Source organism: Perna viridis, chromosome 14 (genome assembly GCF_037379345.1).
Source record: "Perna viridis isolate PV_CMFRI_1.1 ecotype Kerala chromosome 14, ASM3737934v1, whole genome shotgun sequence".
Taxonomy (NCBI): domain Eukaryota; kingdom Metazoa; phylum Mollusca; class Bivalvia; order Mytilida; family Mytilidae; genus Perna; species Perna viridis.
In genome coordinates, this window is record NC_142458.1 from 16,314,870 (window position 1) to 16,333,969 (window position 19,100).

General features: G+C 33.0%; 2 protein-coding genes across 2 annotated transcripts; one reads left to right on the plus strand and one right to left on the minus strand.

The window, feature by feature from the left end:
- Positions 1-1,882: 1,882 nt before the first annotated feature.
- Positions 1,883-7,372, minus strand: LOC148598388 (beta-1,3-galactosyltransferase 5-like). Its single transcript, XM_088561753.1, has 2 exons — positions 7,260-7,372; positions 1,883-3,528 (listed from the first exon to the last, which is right to left on the minus strand). The coding sequence occupies exon 2, from the start codon at positions 3,508-3,510 to the stop codon at positions 2,440-2,442; it is 1,071 nt and encodes a 356-aa protein (XP_088417879.1). The 5' UTR covers positions 3,511-3,528; positions 7,260-7,372; the 3' UTR covers positions 1,883-2,439.
- A 1,720-nt stretch (positions 7,373-9,092) lies between these two features.
- LOC148598389 (uncharacterized) lies at positions 9,093-13,336 on the plus strand. Its single transcript, XM_088562288.1, has 2 exons — positions 9,093-9,509; positions 10,313-13,336. The coding sequence occupies exon 2, from the start codon at positions 11,068-11,070 to the stop codon at positions 11,533-11,535; it is 468 nt and encodes a 155-aa protein (XP_088418414.1). The 5' UTR covers positions 9,093-9,509; positions 10,313-11,067; the 3' UTR covers positions 11,536-13,336.
- The last annotated feature ends 5,764 nt before the right edge of the window (positions 13,337-19,100 follow it).

Sequence of the window (19,100 nt, forward strand, 5' to 3'; positions counted from 1 at the left end):
ATATATTCAAATCCACAAAGGGAAAAAAAAAGGAACAACTTGGCCTTTTATACTTTGATAAGCTGTAGTATACTGCATGTATAAATGTATATTTCTGACATATTCAGACGAGTTTTAACTTCACGAGAAGTGTGCTACAGGTATTTTAAATCCATTTTGCCAGGTAGTCTTTGTGACCCTAAACTATCACTGTAACCACTGCTGAGATCAATCTATGGAACCACTCTTTCGCAGACATAAGAACATATTTACTAAGTAAAATTGCACTAGATCTGATTAGATATCCATGTAAGGAGTACTGTTATTTTTATAGAAAATAGTTAGCATGACAGTTGAAAAGTTTCTTACATCATGGAGTAAGTTAAAACAATTTTACACAATTAAGGTAATGATAAAAAGTAAGTTAATGCTTTTTTGTGTTTCAGTAAAAAAAATCGTTGCATGGTATTTATTTTTTTAGAATAGTTGGTATTTTTTTTAAAGTTTATAGAAAATTTCATTTTTCCTGAAAGCATCCATTTAATGGGGGTAGCATAACAAATAACCGTAGAGGTTATTGTGGTTGAAAGATCCCATTTAAGTTACTGTCTTTGTAAGAATCATGCAAAATCTGAAAAATGTGATACACCTAAAAAAAGGCTACATATTTTTATATTTGTAATCAAGTTGTTTTATGGATCTATATAATGAAATGTGTAATTATTCATTCAAATCTGCCTGCTCTTAGGAGATAATCAAAATTGAAAACCCAACAGATTCTATTGTATTTGAGTGTCATTCACAGAGTTATCTCCCTTAATTTTGAATTCTACAGTGCATTCTATACAATTTTTATCTGTTATGAGCACAGGTTATAAGAAAAACCAAATGTTAATTTTTATTTACTAAAGCATTTTAAACAAAATATCAAAAATAAAAATATGTAGGCTTTCCAACCATGTATCACATTTTGCATGAATCTTAGCAGGAGTAATACTTAACAAATTTTGTGATTTTGATGATTTAAGTTCATGGTAATTTTGGTTTGGATATTTGTTATCCATAACGCTGATAACATGATACTTATTTTTACGCCCTAATGCCAATAGTGTTTGACATGTGGAGCTGCATTATTCTAGCTAAATTATTACCGGATTGTACTCAGTTGCGATATAGCGGGTTCTGCTGGCGGAGCAGGACATGCTTACCCTTCCGGAGCACCTGATCTCTTGTTTCTTTTTATGGGATTTTAGTGCTAGTGCTTTAGTTGTTTGTGTGGCGTCTTGTTTCTCTTATCTTCAGTTTTTATGTGAATTTTTTTATTCAGTTTCCTACATCGTGGATGAAGATCGTCTCTGTTTCATGCGTTCATATTTAGCCACGTATTTGGATTTTGAGGTATATGAAACATCCCACAGTTGACGCTTTGGTTTTTTTTCACGATATTTTGTTGTTTTTTTCCTAAAACTATGTTAACTGTACAATATCAATCATTCAATTGAATACACAGTCTTAATTGAAACGAAACTACTGTGAAAGTACTTAATTCGTGGAAACCAGTTTTCGTGGATTAGGGAAGAAACATAAGTTCTAGGATTCTTGGAATCGTGGTTTTGAGGTTTTCAGTATACACGTAAAAGGGATTCTCCTTTTTGTTGGAAATCAAATTTTGAGGTTTGGCCTACCCACGAAAACCACGAAAATTTGAACCCCACGAACAACAGTACTTTCACAGTATGTCAAAGTAAAACGACATTTCTTTGGCAGATTTACTGCGTAAATTCTCACTATTTCAACAAGACGAGCAGAAACTTTCAGCAGTCATGCCAAGACCTACAGTATATGCACATCAACCATATTTTTATAACTTGATGCCATGGAAATAATTTTGCTCAAAGGAAGATTTGCACATACAACAATGTATTATGAATAACATATAGCGAATTAAAACATAAGTTATCCTTTTAAGTAGCTGCCTTTGTAAGAATCATGCAAAATCTGAAAAATGTGATACACCCCAAAAAGTCTACATATTTTTATATTTGTAATTAAGTTGGGTCTTTTATGGGTCTTTACTATAAAATGTGTAATTATTCGTTCAAATCTGCCTGTTGTTAGGAGATAATCCACATTGAAAACCCAGTAGATTCTATTGTATTTGAGCGCCATTTACAGACTTATCTCCCTTAATTTTGAAATTTACAGTGCATTCTATGTAATTGTTATCTCCTAAGAGCACGGGTTATATGAAAAACCACATGTTAATTTCTGTTTACTATGACATTTCAAACAAAATATCAAAAATAAAAATATGTAAGCTTTTTATCCATGAATCACATTTTGCATAATTCTTAGCTGGAGTGCTACTTAAGTAGGAATCAAAGCCATGTAGTAATTACCGTAAATACTTTCTTTTTACTAATGAATCACATTTTGCATATTTCTTAGCTTGAGTGCTACTTAAGTAGGAATCAAAGCCATGTAGTAATTACCGTAAATACTTTGTTTTCTATCACGAATAACAGCTTTCCACATCTTAGTTATTCCTTTTCCCGCAGGAAACACCAAGTAATGACACCCTTTTCCCTTTTGCATGTAACATGTATATGATTTATCATATTCCAATGTAAAGTTTGGTTGAATGGTCTCGTAGTTAATACCTGAAACCTTTGATGGCAAAAGTCCAAACAAGAAAAAATCATCCACCCAAAAAAATGGCGAACCTTTAGCAGCTCTGTATAACATTGGGACTAAATCGGTTGAAATAAACACAGTGAATCCACTGCAGTATGTATGCGGATAGTACTTCATTTTCTTGTATACATCATCATTAACAAACCATTTGCTTGTTTTTTGTCGTATTATTGGCGCCGAGTGTTGGTGTATTTTATTGCAATAAATAGTCTTTTTCTTGTATTTTCGATATGACATTTCTTCGAAAAATTTGAAGAAATTTATAATGGCATCATCGTCTACCTTGGCGACTATCTCTGTATTTTTGCAGTGTTCGGAGATCCATTTTAATCCCATTACACCTTTATGTGTTAAATTTCTATATGTATCCTGGAAGTATCCCTGTACTATATCTCCATACAATTTGTTTTCTCGTTCAATTTTCTGCTGAATTGTAGTATTTGGGACAAGTCCAAGTAGAAATACAACCTTGATATTTTCTGGACTGTAATTGGTGACGTTCAGCCACGTCATTCGCATTTGCAGTCGTCTTGAAAAGTGATTTGCTGCCGTATGAACAATAATAAGACAAGACACTTTTTCAACGCCTCGGCATATATCTTCATTATTGATCTTGTATCCTTCTGATATGATAGGATAGTACGTTTTGGACAAGATCTTTCGTCTGTAATGATATTTTATTTCTGAGATTGGCAACTTCCATGATTTTTGACCTACTTTACTGTAGCTTAAGAAAACACGGTCATGTTTTGATGACGTCATAATATTATTAAACCCCAGCATTATGCCCCCAAAAGTCATTAAAACAATGAAAAAGTACTGTCTTACTTTTTCCATCTCACATTTGTCGTAAATCTGGAATAAACAAATTAAACCAATCTATAAAAAGGTTCTTTTTATTTATCAGAATGAGAGACTAAGTTTGGAAACTTTCATTAAATTAATATATATTTGAGTGTGGTTCCGTCTAAAATCATGCCAAGGAACGATTCACAAAGTTTAAGGAAGTAGACTTAAGGTAAGGGACACAACTCTAACAAATCATTGGAACGTTTGTATTCAGCATTTTACATTAATTTCGTGTAAGCATCAAAGTAACTTGGATTGATTTTATTCTGTTTCAAATGAAAGCTTGAAATGCTTTGGTGAAATTGAATATGATGCAAACATATCACTGATTTCAAGAGTTATGTCCCTTACCCTAGGTCTACCTCCTTAAATTCAAATTCTAATTATAAATGTATCCTGGCCATTTAGAGAATCGAATCCCTAAACTTTTCGTTTTTTCCACGAATGCATTACATTAAAAGATATTTTTATACCTTTAACGACAACCACCGAGGCTTCATTCTTGTATTGTATTGTGTAGACTCTCGGTTTTGAATCGGGCTTCCAATAATTCGATTTTTATTCCGGTTTTGAATACAATTCAGTTTTGAATTTATTTCTTCCATATACATGTATATGCATTTGGTTCTTTATAATGCGGCTGATTTAGATGATACTCCTTGAATCGAGTAAAGAGCATATCGAAATTTGCAATAACTATATGAGTGATATTTCGTATTTCGTAGGAAGGAGTAATCAAGGGAACCAAGGTTATAGCGGTAATCAAAAGAATGTAATCCAGGGACGTCCTCTGCTTTTCTAGAAACACCCACCGAGTTGCTCATAAAAAGTCAAGTCCGGGGTAGACAAACGAGGAAAGGAAAACTATGACCCGTTGAATACATCAGTTTTCATGGAGCTGATGGATACACCATAACGATCCACGAGTTCATGATGACGACCATAAAACTTCTGTAGTGATGACTTCAATCTTGTAGCAACATAACCCTGTTCCAGAAGCCTATTTGTTAGAGTCCTAGCGCGATACAAAAAGTCTGCGTAGTTTCGGCAAGCTCTGGCATAACGTATGAGTTGTGATATGAACACTCAATACACAGGAGCCGAAGGGATGTTGCCACAGATGAAAGGAAAGTTGACAATTCTGAATGAAAAGTCATCACGTTTGTCGTAAAGTTTGGTCAATAGTTTTCTTTGTGGTATCCTTTATCTCAAGTTCTTTTGGGTAGATGCGATGTATCAAATCCCCGAAATTAGGATTGTTTAAAGATAATACGTCATCTATATAGAGGAAACTGAGATTGAAGGATCTAGCCAAACGATATTCTTTCTTTCTGATCAGATCAGCTATAAAGTCAGCCTCATAAGAGTGAAAGAATAGGTAAGCAAGTAAAGGAGCACAATTTGTTCCCATTGTAATGCCGACCGTTTGTTGAAAAACACGTCCACCACACTGGACAAATATGTTGTCAATTAAAAATTCCAGCATTTTGTAAACATCTTCCTCTGTATACTTGGAAGATGATTTGGAATTATTTCTTACAAAGTATGAGGAATTTCTACCAAGAACTATATATTTGTATCTAGGTGTACCATCTTTTTTTGGAAAAACAACGATGTATAATGTTTTTAAGACGGGATTTTAACTGAGTATGGGGAATAGAAGTATACAGTGTTGAAAAATCATAGGTTTTAATGCTATTTTATTCCGATGATAGTCTTGAACTAATTGTCTCCAAAAGTTCTTTCGAATTTTTCAGGATCCACCTGAACCAAAAGAGGATAGCACAGATTTATGGTTTTCCACAATCTCTTCTTTGGAGAGAGTGGTAGCAGTGTAGGTCCTATCACTGCTATTATTTTCTATATTATTATAGGAGATTCCAACTAAACTCTAGAAGTAAACATCTATAAAGGCCCATTCAATACAGACAAACATTGTCTTATGGGCCTACTGAGTTTTATTTATAACTAAATCTAAAGTACGCATGCATCAATTGTCGTGTAATTTTGCATGAGTCTTCAGTGGATTTACACTTAGGAGTCACCTAATGTAAAAATCAAAGGTGTAAAACTATAATGGAAACGATTTGTTTCAAGATTTTATCAGATTTTCAGATAACGATGAGAATTTGCGTTTAGTAAACAATAAGAGGTTTTCAACTCGCACATAATAAATGGTTACTGCAGAAACCCTTCAAATTTTGACATTTTTCGTATCTTTCACTGTTTTCTTTATTACAAATACTTCGATAGAATGTTAATATATTTTGATTGTGTAATCAACGTATGGGTCACTCTTATAAAAATCGACTGAAAATTAATAATGGGATAACTCAGTGACATCAACAAACAAACAGCACAAAACTGGAAAGTTGTCAAATGTAAAGTACAAAATAAAATTAAATAACCATGTACTGAAGATGATGAAAAAAAAACAAAAAAAAGCAAAAAACCCCAAAAAACAACAAACAAACGAACGAACAAAACAAAACAAAAACTAAAACAAAAACAAAAGAAAACAATACAAAACAATAAAAAAAATAACAGGAAATATCTATGGCATATTACATACAAAAATAAGAATCAAGATTTCGATAAGCTGTGTACGTATTTCAAGGAGTAACATCTCATCAGCAGCATTAAAATCAAATATATAGAAAAATCTCAATCTAATGTAAAAATATAATTGTAAACAAGAAGTAGTAAAAACCAAAATTATCGAAATAAGAAACCAAATCTATTACTGAGAAGTTCTACCATGTGCAATGCAGGGAATGAAGCCTTTGTGTTTCAGCTTTTTTGAAATTTGTAATACTGCAAATTTGGATAAATATCATGAATAAAATTAGATATAATTCGGGGTAAGACAAGTTTAACCACTACTGATTCAATCATCGGAGAACAACCGCGAGGGATTTTGTTCTATTTTTTTATACGACACCAAAAGTGTATACTGTAATGGTGATGTGGTCGTAGATACATTGAAACTTAGTTTTCGGGGAAATACGCGAGTACTTTAACTTTACAAGTTAATTATTGTGATATTCTCGTGATTGTGAAAAATGCAACTGACTTTCAATTGCAAAGAGTAATCAAGGGAACCAAGGGTATAGCGGTGATCAAAAGAATGTAATCCAGGAACAAAGACCAGACATGGAAAACAGACATACACAGCAAAGAACATTAAGTAACTAAAACATACATACAAAGTAACAAAAGCAAATGAGCAACTCGGACTCCACTAAAAACTGGGAGCATGAACCAGGTGCACCGGTAGGGTAAGCGTCCTTTGCTTTTCAATATAAAAATAGATTATGATTTGTGGAATAATGTTTGTTTTCTCACATATCGCAAACATTTAAATATCGCAATTTTGGCTAGAACAACAAATAAGACACGCGATATCTAAAAAACAAATTAGTTGACGAATCGTTATACAATTGGACGGCACTTGTAATTTTGGATTTTATTGCTTGATCTAAATATTCATACCTATATAAATTTTAAATTGTTTGTGTAGTTTGCCTTTTTAAGATACTGAAAGGTCTTATATTCGCTATAATGAAATATCCACGAAATTAACCCCACTTCCAATGTTTAATTTCCTTTCGAAGTTGAAACGTCTGACAGCGAATTTTACTCCCATGGAATATGTTTGACCCAACAAAATTCCCATAAAAATTCTCACATTTACAGTACGAGAGAAGTTTGAATACATAAAAAAAGTCTTTACAAACCTGAAAGGATGCTACTTTAACTGGTAACTGTACATGTATGCTTTAACATGACTAAATGAAACGTCAAAGATAATGAATAAAACTTCCAATCAATCAAACACGACTGGTTTGATAATAGAGAAAAGAGTTTTTGTGTGGTATGTTACATGCAACATATTTGTTATCTAAGGCAAAATATACTTTCATCATTTAGACGCGTTAACCACACCTTGTGTAGGTACCAAATTGTTGTTAATAAGGAAACAGAGAAATGTAATTCAAGTTATGAAGATTCACACGTCTCTGTATTGGTCTTTATTGTATTTTATTGCTTTGGTATTTTTGGTTGATATTTGCTAATTTTCAACAAATATTGTTTAAAATAAAGCCTATAAGATGCTGAACTACAGATCTTAGAAAAAACGGAAAATGACGATTACGTATATGTACTGCTGCGGACGGCTAAGAATTTGTCGATATTTAATGGGCCTAGAGGGCATATGGCTGTATCATATGTCAATGGAAAGATGAATCATTATAGTTTTTAAATATCATTCTTTTTAAACTGAAAAGTGGTAGAATTTTCTGCTATTTTACATTAATTAGAAGAGGGGTCAAAGATGAATCGACCCCATTACACTTTGATAAGTGATTTAAATGAAATCGTTCATTGTATGTAACGGAAAACAAGTAACATGTAAATATCATATGTATATAATTTCAAAAATGTGAAAAAGAAGTTGTTCCGTCAAAAGTTGACTATTTAATCACAGAAAAAATACCTCTAAAGTTGGTTACATTTTAGTGCATTTTCAATGATTAAGAGATAATAAGACACCGTAGAATATTACAATGCATATCTATATATTCTTTACTGCATAACAAATAAATTAAACACAACGTTCTCGATTCGATCTGCAACATGGGCTTTGCAAAGTGAGTTTGAAGGTGCAAATTTTCACATATTTAAACTATTAATTGTACATTTGTTAATTCTTTAATAGTCAACTTTTAACGGAAGAAGTTTTTTTTTTAATTTTTATTCTATACATGTGACCTTTACATGTTACTTGTTTCCTAATACCTACAATAAATTATTTCACTTAAATATGTTAAAATTTTCTAATTAGTGAGATTCAAGTTTTCCACAAGGAGCATCGAATTGTCCTCTCTCCATTCATTAATGTTTACTTACGTTTCCTTATTGTTGATGCTTGGCGGACTTTTTGGTGGAATGCACTTCAGAGTACATGCCATGGTCGTTAAAATTCATCTTTTCTATTTCTAATTTTGTTTTCATAATATACTGTAAATGGATTTTAAAAATCAATTTCGTTTTATTTCGTATTATTTTCTGCGGCTTTCTGTCCACCACGAATACAGCAAAAATTAGTACAACGCAAAACATTATTACATTTACATAGTATGTTATATTCGAATTTTATTTAATGCATCGTTCGGTTAAATATATATAAGCAACTCGTATTCATGATTAGAAAAACTTGACAACTTTCGTAGAATATAGCCAATGTGCTAACGCATATTCGATTCAATAGTATCGTCGGTACTTAACAGTACTGTGTTATTTTTCATAAACACTTAGATCATTAACCAAATGTTGCCTTGTTGAATTAAATGATATCTTCCAAATGTTAATTGTTTGGATGGACCCTTTTTACTCGGGTCGGGGAGCTGCTTTTATGTACGATAATTATATTCTATCTTTAATAGTACAATGTAATTAAATATTAGACTTAACAAAAGATGTCACAGCTAAATTACGAACATTTACATGTACTATGATAAATAAATATCCATTCTCGTTATGCATCTTCGATAACTGTATATATGAAATTGACTTATAATTTGTGGAATTTACGGACAAACAAAATGTTGCAAGTAACAAAATTCTAATTACTTATTCCCGTCATCGCCAGTCCTTTCGAAATATAATAAAATTTGGGATTATAAGTGAAAAGCAGCAGTAATCGCATATTGTTTGTTTTGGCAGTTGAAGTGTTTTACACAGATTCATTGTAGTGTAAACAACGAGCGCTTTATACCAATGAAAAGAAATTTCGGTTGACATAAACACCATTAGTTTTCTTGAATCCAGTACCCCAAACAGCCACACACATGTTGCAGACCAATATCGTTTATTGTAATATTGTTATAGGGTTTGTACGCTTCGTTATCGACATATTTTTCATCCGGAATGTCTACTGTAAAACGCATTTAGTGTGATACTTCCGTGCAAATATAATGTTGATGGTAAGTTATCAGAATATTAGTAACATATTGGATTATCAAATTTATTGTAGTGCAGAAATGGTTGAGCGTCATATTTAAACATAACAGGTTTTTGTTGATAATATATATAGTATTTTCTACTTTATAAACAACTGTTATCTATGTTTTTTGGGGTCCATTTTCGTACATTCACTGGTTTACAGGTCCTATTAAACAGGAAGATGATTCTTAACCAATTATGTACTGCCTTTACAAATACAAATCTTCCGAAGTACATTCTTAGTGTCATTGTCATTCAAATGACGCTTAAGTAGCCCAATTATCTGTACATAAGTATATTGTATTTCTCCAGTCTGATTGGACACTGTTATCCTGGTCTCCAATTCGATTGGACACTGTCTCCCTTCCAATTTATTGCAAATCAGCTTCCTTATTGTTCTACTCAGTTTGTGTCTGATGACAAATGTATGAACGTGCATATGCAAGAATGGAATTTTAACCTTCGTCTACATGGTGTTTAAGATATATCTTCTGCCTAAAGTACTGCGCCCTTTCCTTGCACAATAAAGCATTATAGTAAGAAGGGAAGTAATATTTTTGTAAGTAGAAAGCATTTTAGTGCCCTATATGTATAATCTTTGTGTTACACATGTCAATATAAAAGCTGTGTATAACCATATGGCGGGTTATTTTGGCGGTTGTAAAATTTGGCGATTTTGAGGCAGATAGGTCTTCCAAAAAATTGGGCATTTCTAATTTTGGCGGATGCACTATGTATTTAAGCTAAAATTAAATATTTCTCGGAATATATATTTTTTTTCCAGACAGACCGCAAAAATACGCCAAAATTAGCACTTGCGAAAGTTACTCACTATTCAGTATTTTTTGAAAAACTATCAAAAATGCCACATAACCCTTTTCTTACCGAGGCTTTTCCTTCATGTTGTTGAGGTAGTTTTTGAGATGCAATTGTTAGTGCAGAATAAACTAATATCATAAGGAGGGGCACAGCGGTTGGAAAAATAGGGCATAGGGAGATGCTTACTCAATTATTACTTTCCATCACAAGGACGACTAGGAGTCAGCCATTAGTAAATGTTCTATTTATGTTTCCCACGATGTTTCATTGGCGACGAAGATAAAAAAACAGACGATTTTGAGAAGAAAGGAAGTATACATGACGTTTAAAGCCGAAACCAATTCACGAGTTACGCTAAAAACCGAAAGACGAAAATGGATCACGGGGAACTGCTACGGAGCACAGCTGTTACGGAGGCGAAAAAATTCCGTGCTCTATTTAACCAAAGTGCTGACCCATTATTAACAGGAAACCAATGAGGAGACTGGTTAAAAAAATGAAAGATAATTCAATTGATTTAAGGTCACAAAACGACAGATAAAAAAGATGTACTGGTGAATAATGGAGGAAAAGAATTAGTGAAATTGGAAAAAAAAGAAAAGAATGAAATAGCAGACGATAAAAATGAGCATGATGTAACAAGAAATTTGCTGCACAAAGTATTTTAATAAGAACAATCACCATCATTCCATTTACGTTTTTTTTTTTCGAAAATGAAACATGAGTGAGAAGAAACAATGGACTGTTCTGTGTCTAGGCTACGTGAATAAACAAATTATTGTGAATATGGAAACCCGTCAGAAGAGAGAACACTTGAACAATTGTGTCGTTCAGGAACAAGAATCAATGTGTATATTAAGGAATAAATCGAACAGTAAATATCAAGAGAGTAAAAAAGGAATTATTCAAAACAGAATGAAAAGAAATGTAAGGAAAACAATGTTAGCGAAAATTCTGATCGATACAAAGAAGATGAATACTTCAATGAATCAGTCAAACACGTTAAAAATTAGGGAAAGTAGAGGCAGTGAATATAACTTAGATGTTGAAATGAAAGTACAACCTGATAGTGGTACAGATGTCAATGTCATGGATGAACAACATTTCAAAAATTTACGTAAACTATCAAGGAACACGCTGAGGTTGGAGAGGAGTAGAACAGAATTCAAAACTCTTCAGAATTCGTGACAAGATAGTAACAAAAGAGTCTTTGAAAATGACAGAAAAACCCAAAAAACCGTTGAAAGTTTTATTAGTGGATTTCGGAGGACCTTAATCATATGGACAATACAATCTAGTTATTATTTATAAAAAAAACACACAATATTCATGAAAAACTAACTAATACAACCAGAAGTTGAAAAAACCAACTAATACGACTTTCAAACAAACAAAACAGAGACTTAAACAGATCTTTGCAACACAATGAGTTCCGAGAAGATTAGAAAGCGACAGTGGGCCACCCTTCAATTCTGTTAAATTTATAACTTTGCAGCCGAACAAGGCTTTAAACATAATAGAATTACACCATTGCACTCATGAGCGAATGGAGGAGCTGAAGCATTTATGAAAGAGTAATCAAGGGAACAAATGTTATAGCGGTAATCAAAAGAATGTAATCCAGGGACAAAGACCAGACATGGAAACAGACATACACAACAAAGAACATAAATGTATCAAATCCCCGAAATTAGAATTGTACGTAGATAATACGTCATCTATATAGCGGAAACTAAGATAAAAAAAATCTAGCTAAACGATATTCTTTCTTTCGGATCCGATCAGCTATAAAGTCAGCCTCATAAGAGTGATGGAATAGGTCAGCAAGTAGAGGAACACAATTTGTTCCCAGGGGAATGCCGACCGTTCGTTGAAAAACGCGTCCACCACTGGACAAATATATTGTCAATTAAAAATTCCAGCATTTTGTAAACATGGAAAAACAACGATGTATACGGTGTACGGGACTAACAGGTGTTGTGGTAGGACTGCAGACCATGTTTGACAGTTGTGAGTATAGAAAGTAACAATTTTGAAAGAAATTTGGTGGTACATTTCTGCAGATCCAGCTATGTAACGTTGTTTGTATTGTATAGTAGACAACATTTTTGCTACATCCTGTCTTTGAAAACTGATGTAGCCTTGGCACTCATTGATCTACTTAAAACTTTCATTCTTTTAAAAATTAAAGACCTTACGGCCTTTAACCCCTCTGACAGAGATTCAATGTATTCATGTTCTCTTTTTATTCATTTTCTTGCGTAGTCCTCCATGCCATCCGTAAGAACTTTAAAGTTATAATTCCAATATATGGAGCGTGGTTCACGGTACTTTGGGCCTTTAGAAAGGATATTACGCAGAGATTCGTTTTCGATGATGGTTAAAACTCCCGTAACGACGTGACCGGAGGGAACATATTTGAATGGAGAGTTTTAGTAAGAACAGTTAGGTGGTTTAGCCTTACTCTCGAGGTTCTGCAATAGCCTTTTATAATTGAAAATTTGGATGCAATGGGTGAAATATAGGAATTTAAAATAGTTTGTATGGATTTGTCTTATGAAAATGATATGAAATATGGGGAATTTTGTTTGTAGCATTTTTGTGATGGAGGATGTTAGCCAAATTAATTGCATCTAAACATTTGTTGACAAACGATAGTGGGAGAAATGATCTTTTTTTTTCTCAACTTGACTTTTCACACAAACTGGTTTAAAACGTCTGTGGAAACCAATATCCAAAATGATGGCAACAAGTCTGTATAATAATGAGGTAGATTCAGAAACAGGAGTGTTTAGACTTTGTAAAGGGAGTGTAGTAGAGTTAGAGGTATATAATAGAGTTTGGTGCTAATGTGATTAAGTCCAAGAGGTTTTCGTATGAAAGAAAGGAGACCATCTATGAAGACATCACGTAACTTAGGTGACGTATAGTGGCAATGGCCATGACTCCTTTCCCGTTTTGGATTTTTGTCAAATAAATTCATCATATTTATGCTATTGTTATATTGGCTTGAAAGGTTTCCTATACTTTTGATGTTGTCATTGCATCCGTAAGGTATTGCAGTACCTAGTCTGCGTATCCAGTACTCCCCTCTTTCCCTACCATAGTTTTTACTTAGAACGGGACTGTTCGTAGGATTGTAATTTTTTTGCTAAAATACGAACTTTCATAGAGAGGATTGAATGATCTTGTTGATTAAAATGTTAATAAACTGTTGGGAATTTAGTCGTAGTAATTCCTAAACGATGACCGCACATTCGTTTGTCTAATCGTTCTTGTGTTTCACAGACATATAGAAAACCAAAAAAGTTGCACTCTAATCCATATATTAACTTTGTTGATTCGTAACTAAAATCATCGTGGCGTCTTGAATGGAAGGTTTTGTTTGTAATGGAACTATAGAAGTAAGAGTCAATGATAAGAATGTCGCATGTTTTGCAATTTTTAATACCACATTTTGGTATGGTACAATGTGGTTCTTCATCGTTGTAGTCAAATATATCATTTAAAGTGGTAGAATGTGGATTGATTATTTGGAAATAGTCAGAATTTGTGTACTGGAATAGATGGGCTGCAGACTGAACGTGTAATTGGGTACTTTTTGTTGGTATGGTCGGGGCACTATCCAAATGTGAGCGTGCTGATTCACATCTGGGGACACCACAGTCTTAAAAGACAATATTGTGTTCGGTCTGCTGTCAGGTTCGGACCTTTTTATACTGGGTGACGTCCGAGCCAGTTTTTCTTTCATTCCTCTTGTTAAAACCATTAATTTTAAAATTGTATTACTGGGTTGATGATTCCCTCGGGGACAAACTCCAACAGCATCGGTATCGACCCAGTAGTGTGAAAGAGTAATAAAGGAAACAAAGGTTGACAGCGGCAATCAAAAGAATGTAATATAGGGACAAATACCAGACATGGAAAACAGACATTCACAACAAAGAACATAAAGCAAGAAAGTGTTAAACACAACAGAACAAATTGCCAAACTACAAAAACAAGGACATTTTGTTAGAAAGAAATGCTTGTTGGATATCGTTCCACACCACGCCCAGATAAAGGTGTATTATCATACGAAGTTCTCATGAAAAGACGCATGAGGATAAAACTAGGATACATTCCGAGAACGTAAAATGAAGAGATAATCAACGAGAGTAAAATAGTCGAAAGAGACAATTGTTACAAGGAAAAAGTTAAACACCAAGCTGTACACCGAAAAACAATAGCACACAACTTAAAAATTTGAGATTATGTTTTATTAGAGCAAAACAGGAGACACAATTAGCAAACCGAAACATTTTAATCACTTGATAACGTGATCAAGAAAACAAATCCATAACGTCAATCAATGCTAATACAAGAAACTTAGAGACTTTGAATAAGAAACAACAAAAAATGTCTATTTATTTATTTATTTATTTATTTCATACTTCAATTATTTTTTAATAAGTTAAGGAGGAATGTAATATCCATGTTTTTTTCCCGGGAACTTATATCATATACAATTGCAACCACAATTATTACGTCGGCCATTAATGAAAGTTCTATGTAGTTTCCTACGATGTTTCAGAGAGCAGCTGGTTTGGACAAGCCTTAAAATAAACGTAAAAGAAATCGAAAAGCTTTCGGTTCATCTAGAATTAAATCCGACACGATTGTGTTGGACACACACAAAAAAGTTATTTATAATGAAAGATTAATATCAACTGAATAAGTTTTAAGCACTGAAAATAGAACTATTTTCGTCAGAGACGCTTACATAACATAGAAAAAGACCTTACGCTGTTATGCATCGAATACATTTGATAAGCTTGCAAACTCGTGGATCGTTATGGTGTATCCATCTGCACCTTGAAAACTGATTTATTTAACGGATCATAGTTTTCCTTTCCTCGTTTGTCTACCCTGGACTTGACTTTTTATGAGCAACTCGTTCGGGGAAAACGAAAGAGGAGGACAAGAGAAAAGGTTACTTTCATCCGTTTTATTCATTGGTTACCAAAACGAACAAAACCCTAAAAAATCACTTTTTCCAACGCACAGAAAGTACACTTGCTGTTCAGTGAATCTAAAAGTATACTCATAACTTGTCAAACACCAGATCTTTATGATATGTGAAAGCATATGTAATGAACCCGCTACAACGTATTTCGTCAATCGTTTATGGTATTATAATTGGCTTTACTCTTTAATATTGCCAATAAAATAATGGGAATGTCAATGGAAAAAACACCTACCATAGGGCCATTGAAACGTGGCCGAATATAGTCAACTTTTTCAGAAAAAAAACCGCACAAAGATGTTATTATCCCGACAATTGTATACCCAATACAGTTTAGGCCAAACATATGTAACTGTTTAGACATTCCGTAAGCGCACCATAAGATGAATACTTCATCCTTTTCGAACTGTATATACATGTATCACTTGACAATTTACCACCTATTAGTTATGAAATTAGCGTCGGCAACACAATAAAAGTACTATTGTTCGTAGGGTACCAATTTTAGTGGTTTTCGTCGGTGAGCCAATACCACTATATTTTGTTGCCAATAAAAAGGAGGTTCCCATTGATGTGTATACGGAAAATCTGAAATCCATGAATACAAGAATCCATGAACTTTTGTTTTTTCCCTAATCAACGATTGATTGATTGATTGATTGATTGTTGGGGTTTAACGTCTGAGCAGCAATATTTCAGCTATATTCAGACGATGAACATGAAATGGATGATAAATCCCTAATCAACGAAAATTGGTATCCACTCAATAAAGTACTTTCACAGTAAGTCTTTACAATTGTAATTAATAAAATTTGATTAAAACAGGCTTGGGCACGAAAACATAAAGGAAAATCAATATTCTTTAAGGATGTTCGAAACAGTCATTTTTTTTTGTAATTTCGTGTCACAATTATGAATATTTTTTGGTAAATAAGTATAGTTGTACACATAGGGTTTCACTGTATATTATATGACAAACAATTCTTTACATTTCACGTGCATTTGAATTTGGCTAACAAACCACAAAACATGAATTAACATTTGTCCCGAAGCTAACATCATATGACAAGACATTTAATTGATTAGTGTCCTTCACTCGTACAAAAACAACATCTTTGATGACGTACTACCACGTGAACAAAGACACGGGAGAAGCCACATTTTTTTGTCAGTACAGTGAAACCCGTCTTAAACGACCCCCGAATAATCCGAAAAATCTATTAAAAACTATACGTTATTTTAAGTCACTTACTATTAATTCGATTGTATTTTGAACCTTGGTAAACCGAACACCTGTCTAAATCAAACCAAATTTAAAAGTCCGAAAGTGGTTTGGCTAAGACAGGTTTCACTGTACTATCCATGTTATTGTTATCGATGTCAGTAGCGTTAAAAAAAATCACGGTCGTTACTTTGATTACGTCCATTCAAGTAATGCTTCTGTTAATTCCATCATATATTTGATTAATTCGTTCTCTTTTGTTATTGTTTGAAAGATCACTATTTCGTGATAGAGTGGTGAATAAGGATGAAAACAAATTTACCGAACATTATTTTGATCCATAATCAAGTCAAATCCAAAAACAAACATGGCAAAATAGAAATTACTCTACCAGAGCAGCTTGATCCGCTTTGGTACAGGCATTTCAACCGAAATAGTGGGTTAAATTTAGGTTTAACAGGGCGCAAAATCCCCCTCTTTCATTGCTGCGTAAATATATCGGTGATGATTAAATAGCATTTGCATACTATTACGTCATAATCGGGAAATCAGTAGTCACATCGACACAAAGAACAATTTCCAAAAAGAAAATAACTAATTCATTATTTTAGAAGAAACTGAGCATTCTTCAACCAAGGACTGAATTAAAAAAAAGAGAAAAAAATAAATAAAAAAATAAATAAATAAAATAAGATAAAATAAAATAAAATAAAATAAAAAAATAACACTGTGACGTCATAACATACGATCCATTTCACACATACAATTTTTTTTTGTGAAATTGTTGCAAGGTCTCTTATACTCGAAACATTTGGTTTATAATAGATGAATTTAGTCTTTAGCCTTTCAGATTAGTTAGTGCCACTGGATCTGCTACCGATGCTATGAAAAGCGATTAGCAGTTAATTGCCATATCTCTACCATAGCCATAGTCTGCCGAGAAAGTTTTTCTTTCAATTTGAAGACTTTTAAGAATTTTTAGAGAATAATAATCGAAAGCTCATTGAGTAATATTCAGTCGTTTTACAAGAAATCTTACGAAAAATGTTATCGATTATATCTTAAGGTAATCGTTTGAAACTGTCAATTACCTTTCAAAAAAATATTTGTAAATTATTAATGATGCTTTAAAATCGTTAATTGGTTGGTTTAAGGAGGTAGATTTAGGGTAAGGGACATAACTTACGAAGTCAGTGATATGTTTGTATCATATTCAATTTCACCATAGCCTGTCAAGCTTTCATTTGAAACCGAATGAAATCAGTCCAGTTTACTTTGATGCTTACATGATATTGATGTAAAATGTTGAATACAAACGTTCCAATGATTTTGTGTCCCATACCCTAAGTCTACCTCCTTAAGCTGTCATGGTAATTAACATCACAATTAAACCTGTCTAAACCAAAACTTATTTAATCTGAATTCAATTACAGCAAATTTAAACAGATTTAACACCATGGAAGATGCCTGTAAGTCACAGATTTTCTGTAGATCCAGGTTTCGGTATGATCTATTTTAATGGAAACCATTAATTTACATAATATCTAGACGCCAAAATATGCTTGTATAGGTACAATGTGCTATTCAAGCAATCCCGGATGTCCCGGCCGATATAATATTTCTTAATTATTTCCAAAGTGCAAATTTTACATTGAAGCTATACTTTATATTCATTGTTGACACCTCTGATAAATTACTAACAAGCAAAAATATGTTCATTGAATTTTATGCAGCATAAATATAAGATATTTGTTTTGAACTAATACAACTTTTTTATGTTAAATTGAAACCATGCCGAGATTCGTTTCTCATTTTATATGTACTCTAAATACTTTTTTCAATGGAAAAAGTGTTGTTGCATTTTGAATTTCCTGTCATGTACATGGATATTGACATTGCATTAAATGGAGTAGAAGAAACACGACAAACACAGCAGCCTGTACCTTAAATCTTCAACAAAAGGTCTTAAACAATTGTAAAAGCCCTTAAAGGCACCGACAATAAAAGTAAAATAAAGGCCACAGTAACAGGACGATGACACATATTCAAATATTAATAAAGGGAACAAAGGTTATAGCGGTAATCAAAGTAATGTAATCCAGTGACAAATTCCAGACATAGGGAACATAAAGTAACTAAATCATACATACAAAGTAACAAAAGTAAATGAGCAACTCATGTAATTCGTGGACAAAGGCTATACAAGGAAACAGACATAAACAACAAAGATCATAAAATAGCAAAAATATATACAAACAAAGTAACAAAAATAAATGAGCAATTCAGACTCCACTTTAACAAGTAGCATGGACCAGGTGCATCGGTAGGGTAAGCGTCCTCTGCTGTTCTAGAAACACCTGCCGAGTTGTTCATAAAAATGTCAAAAAAAGTTCATAAAAAGGGTTGACCAAAGAGGAAAGGAAAACTAAGACACGTTGAACAGTGTGTCAAAATAACACTAAAAATTAATATAACGACACATAAACACATTAATGACTACGGTGGGGTTAAACTAGTTTTATAAAG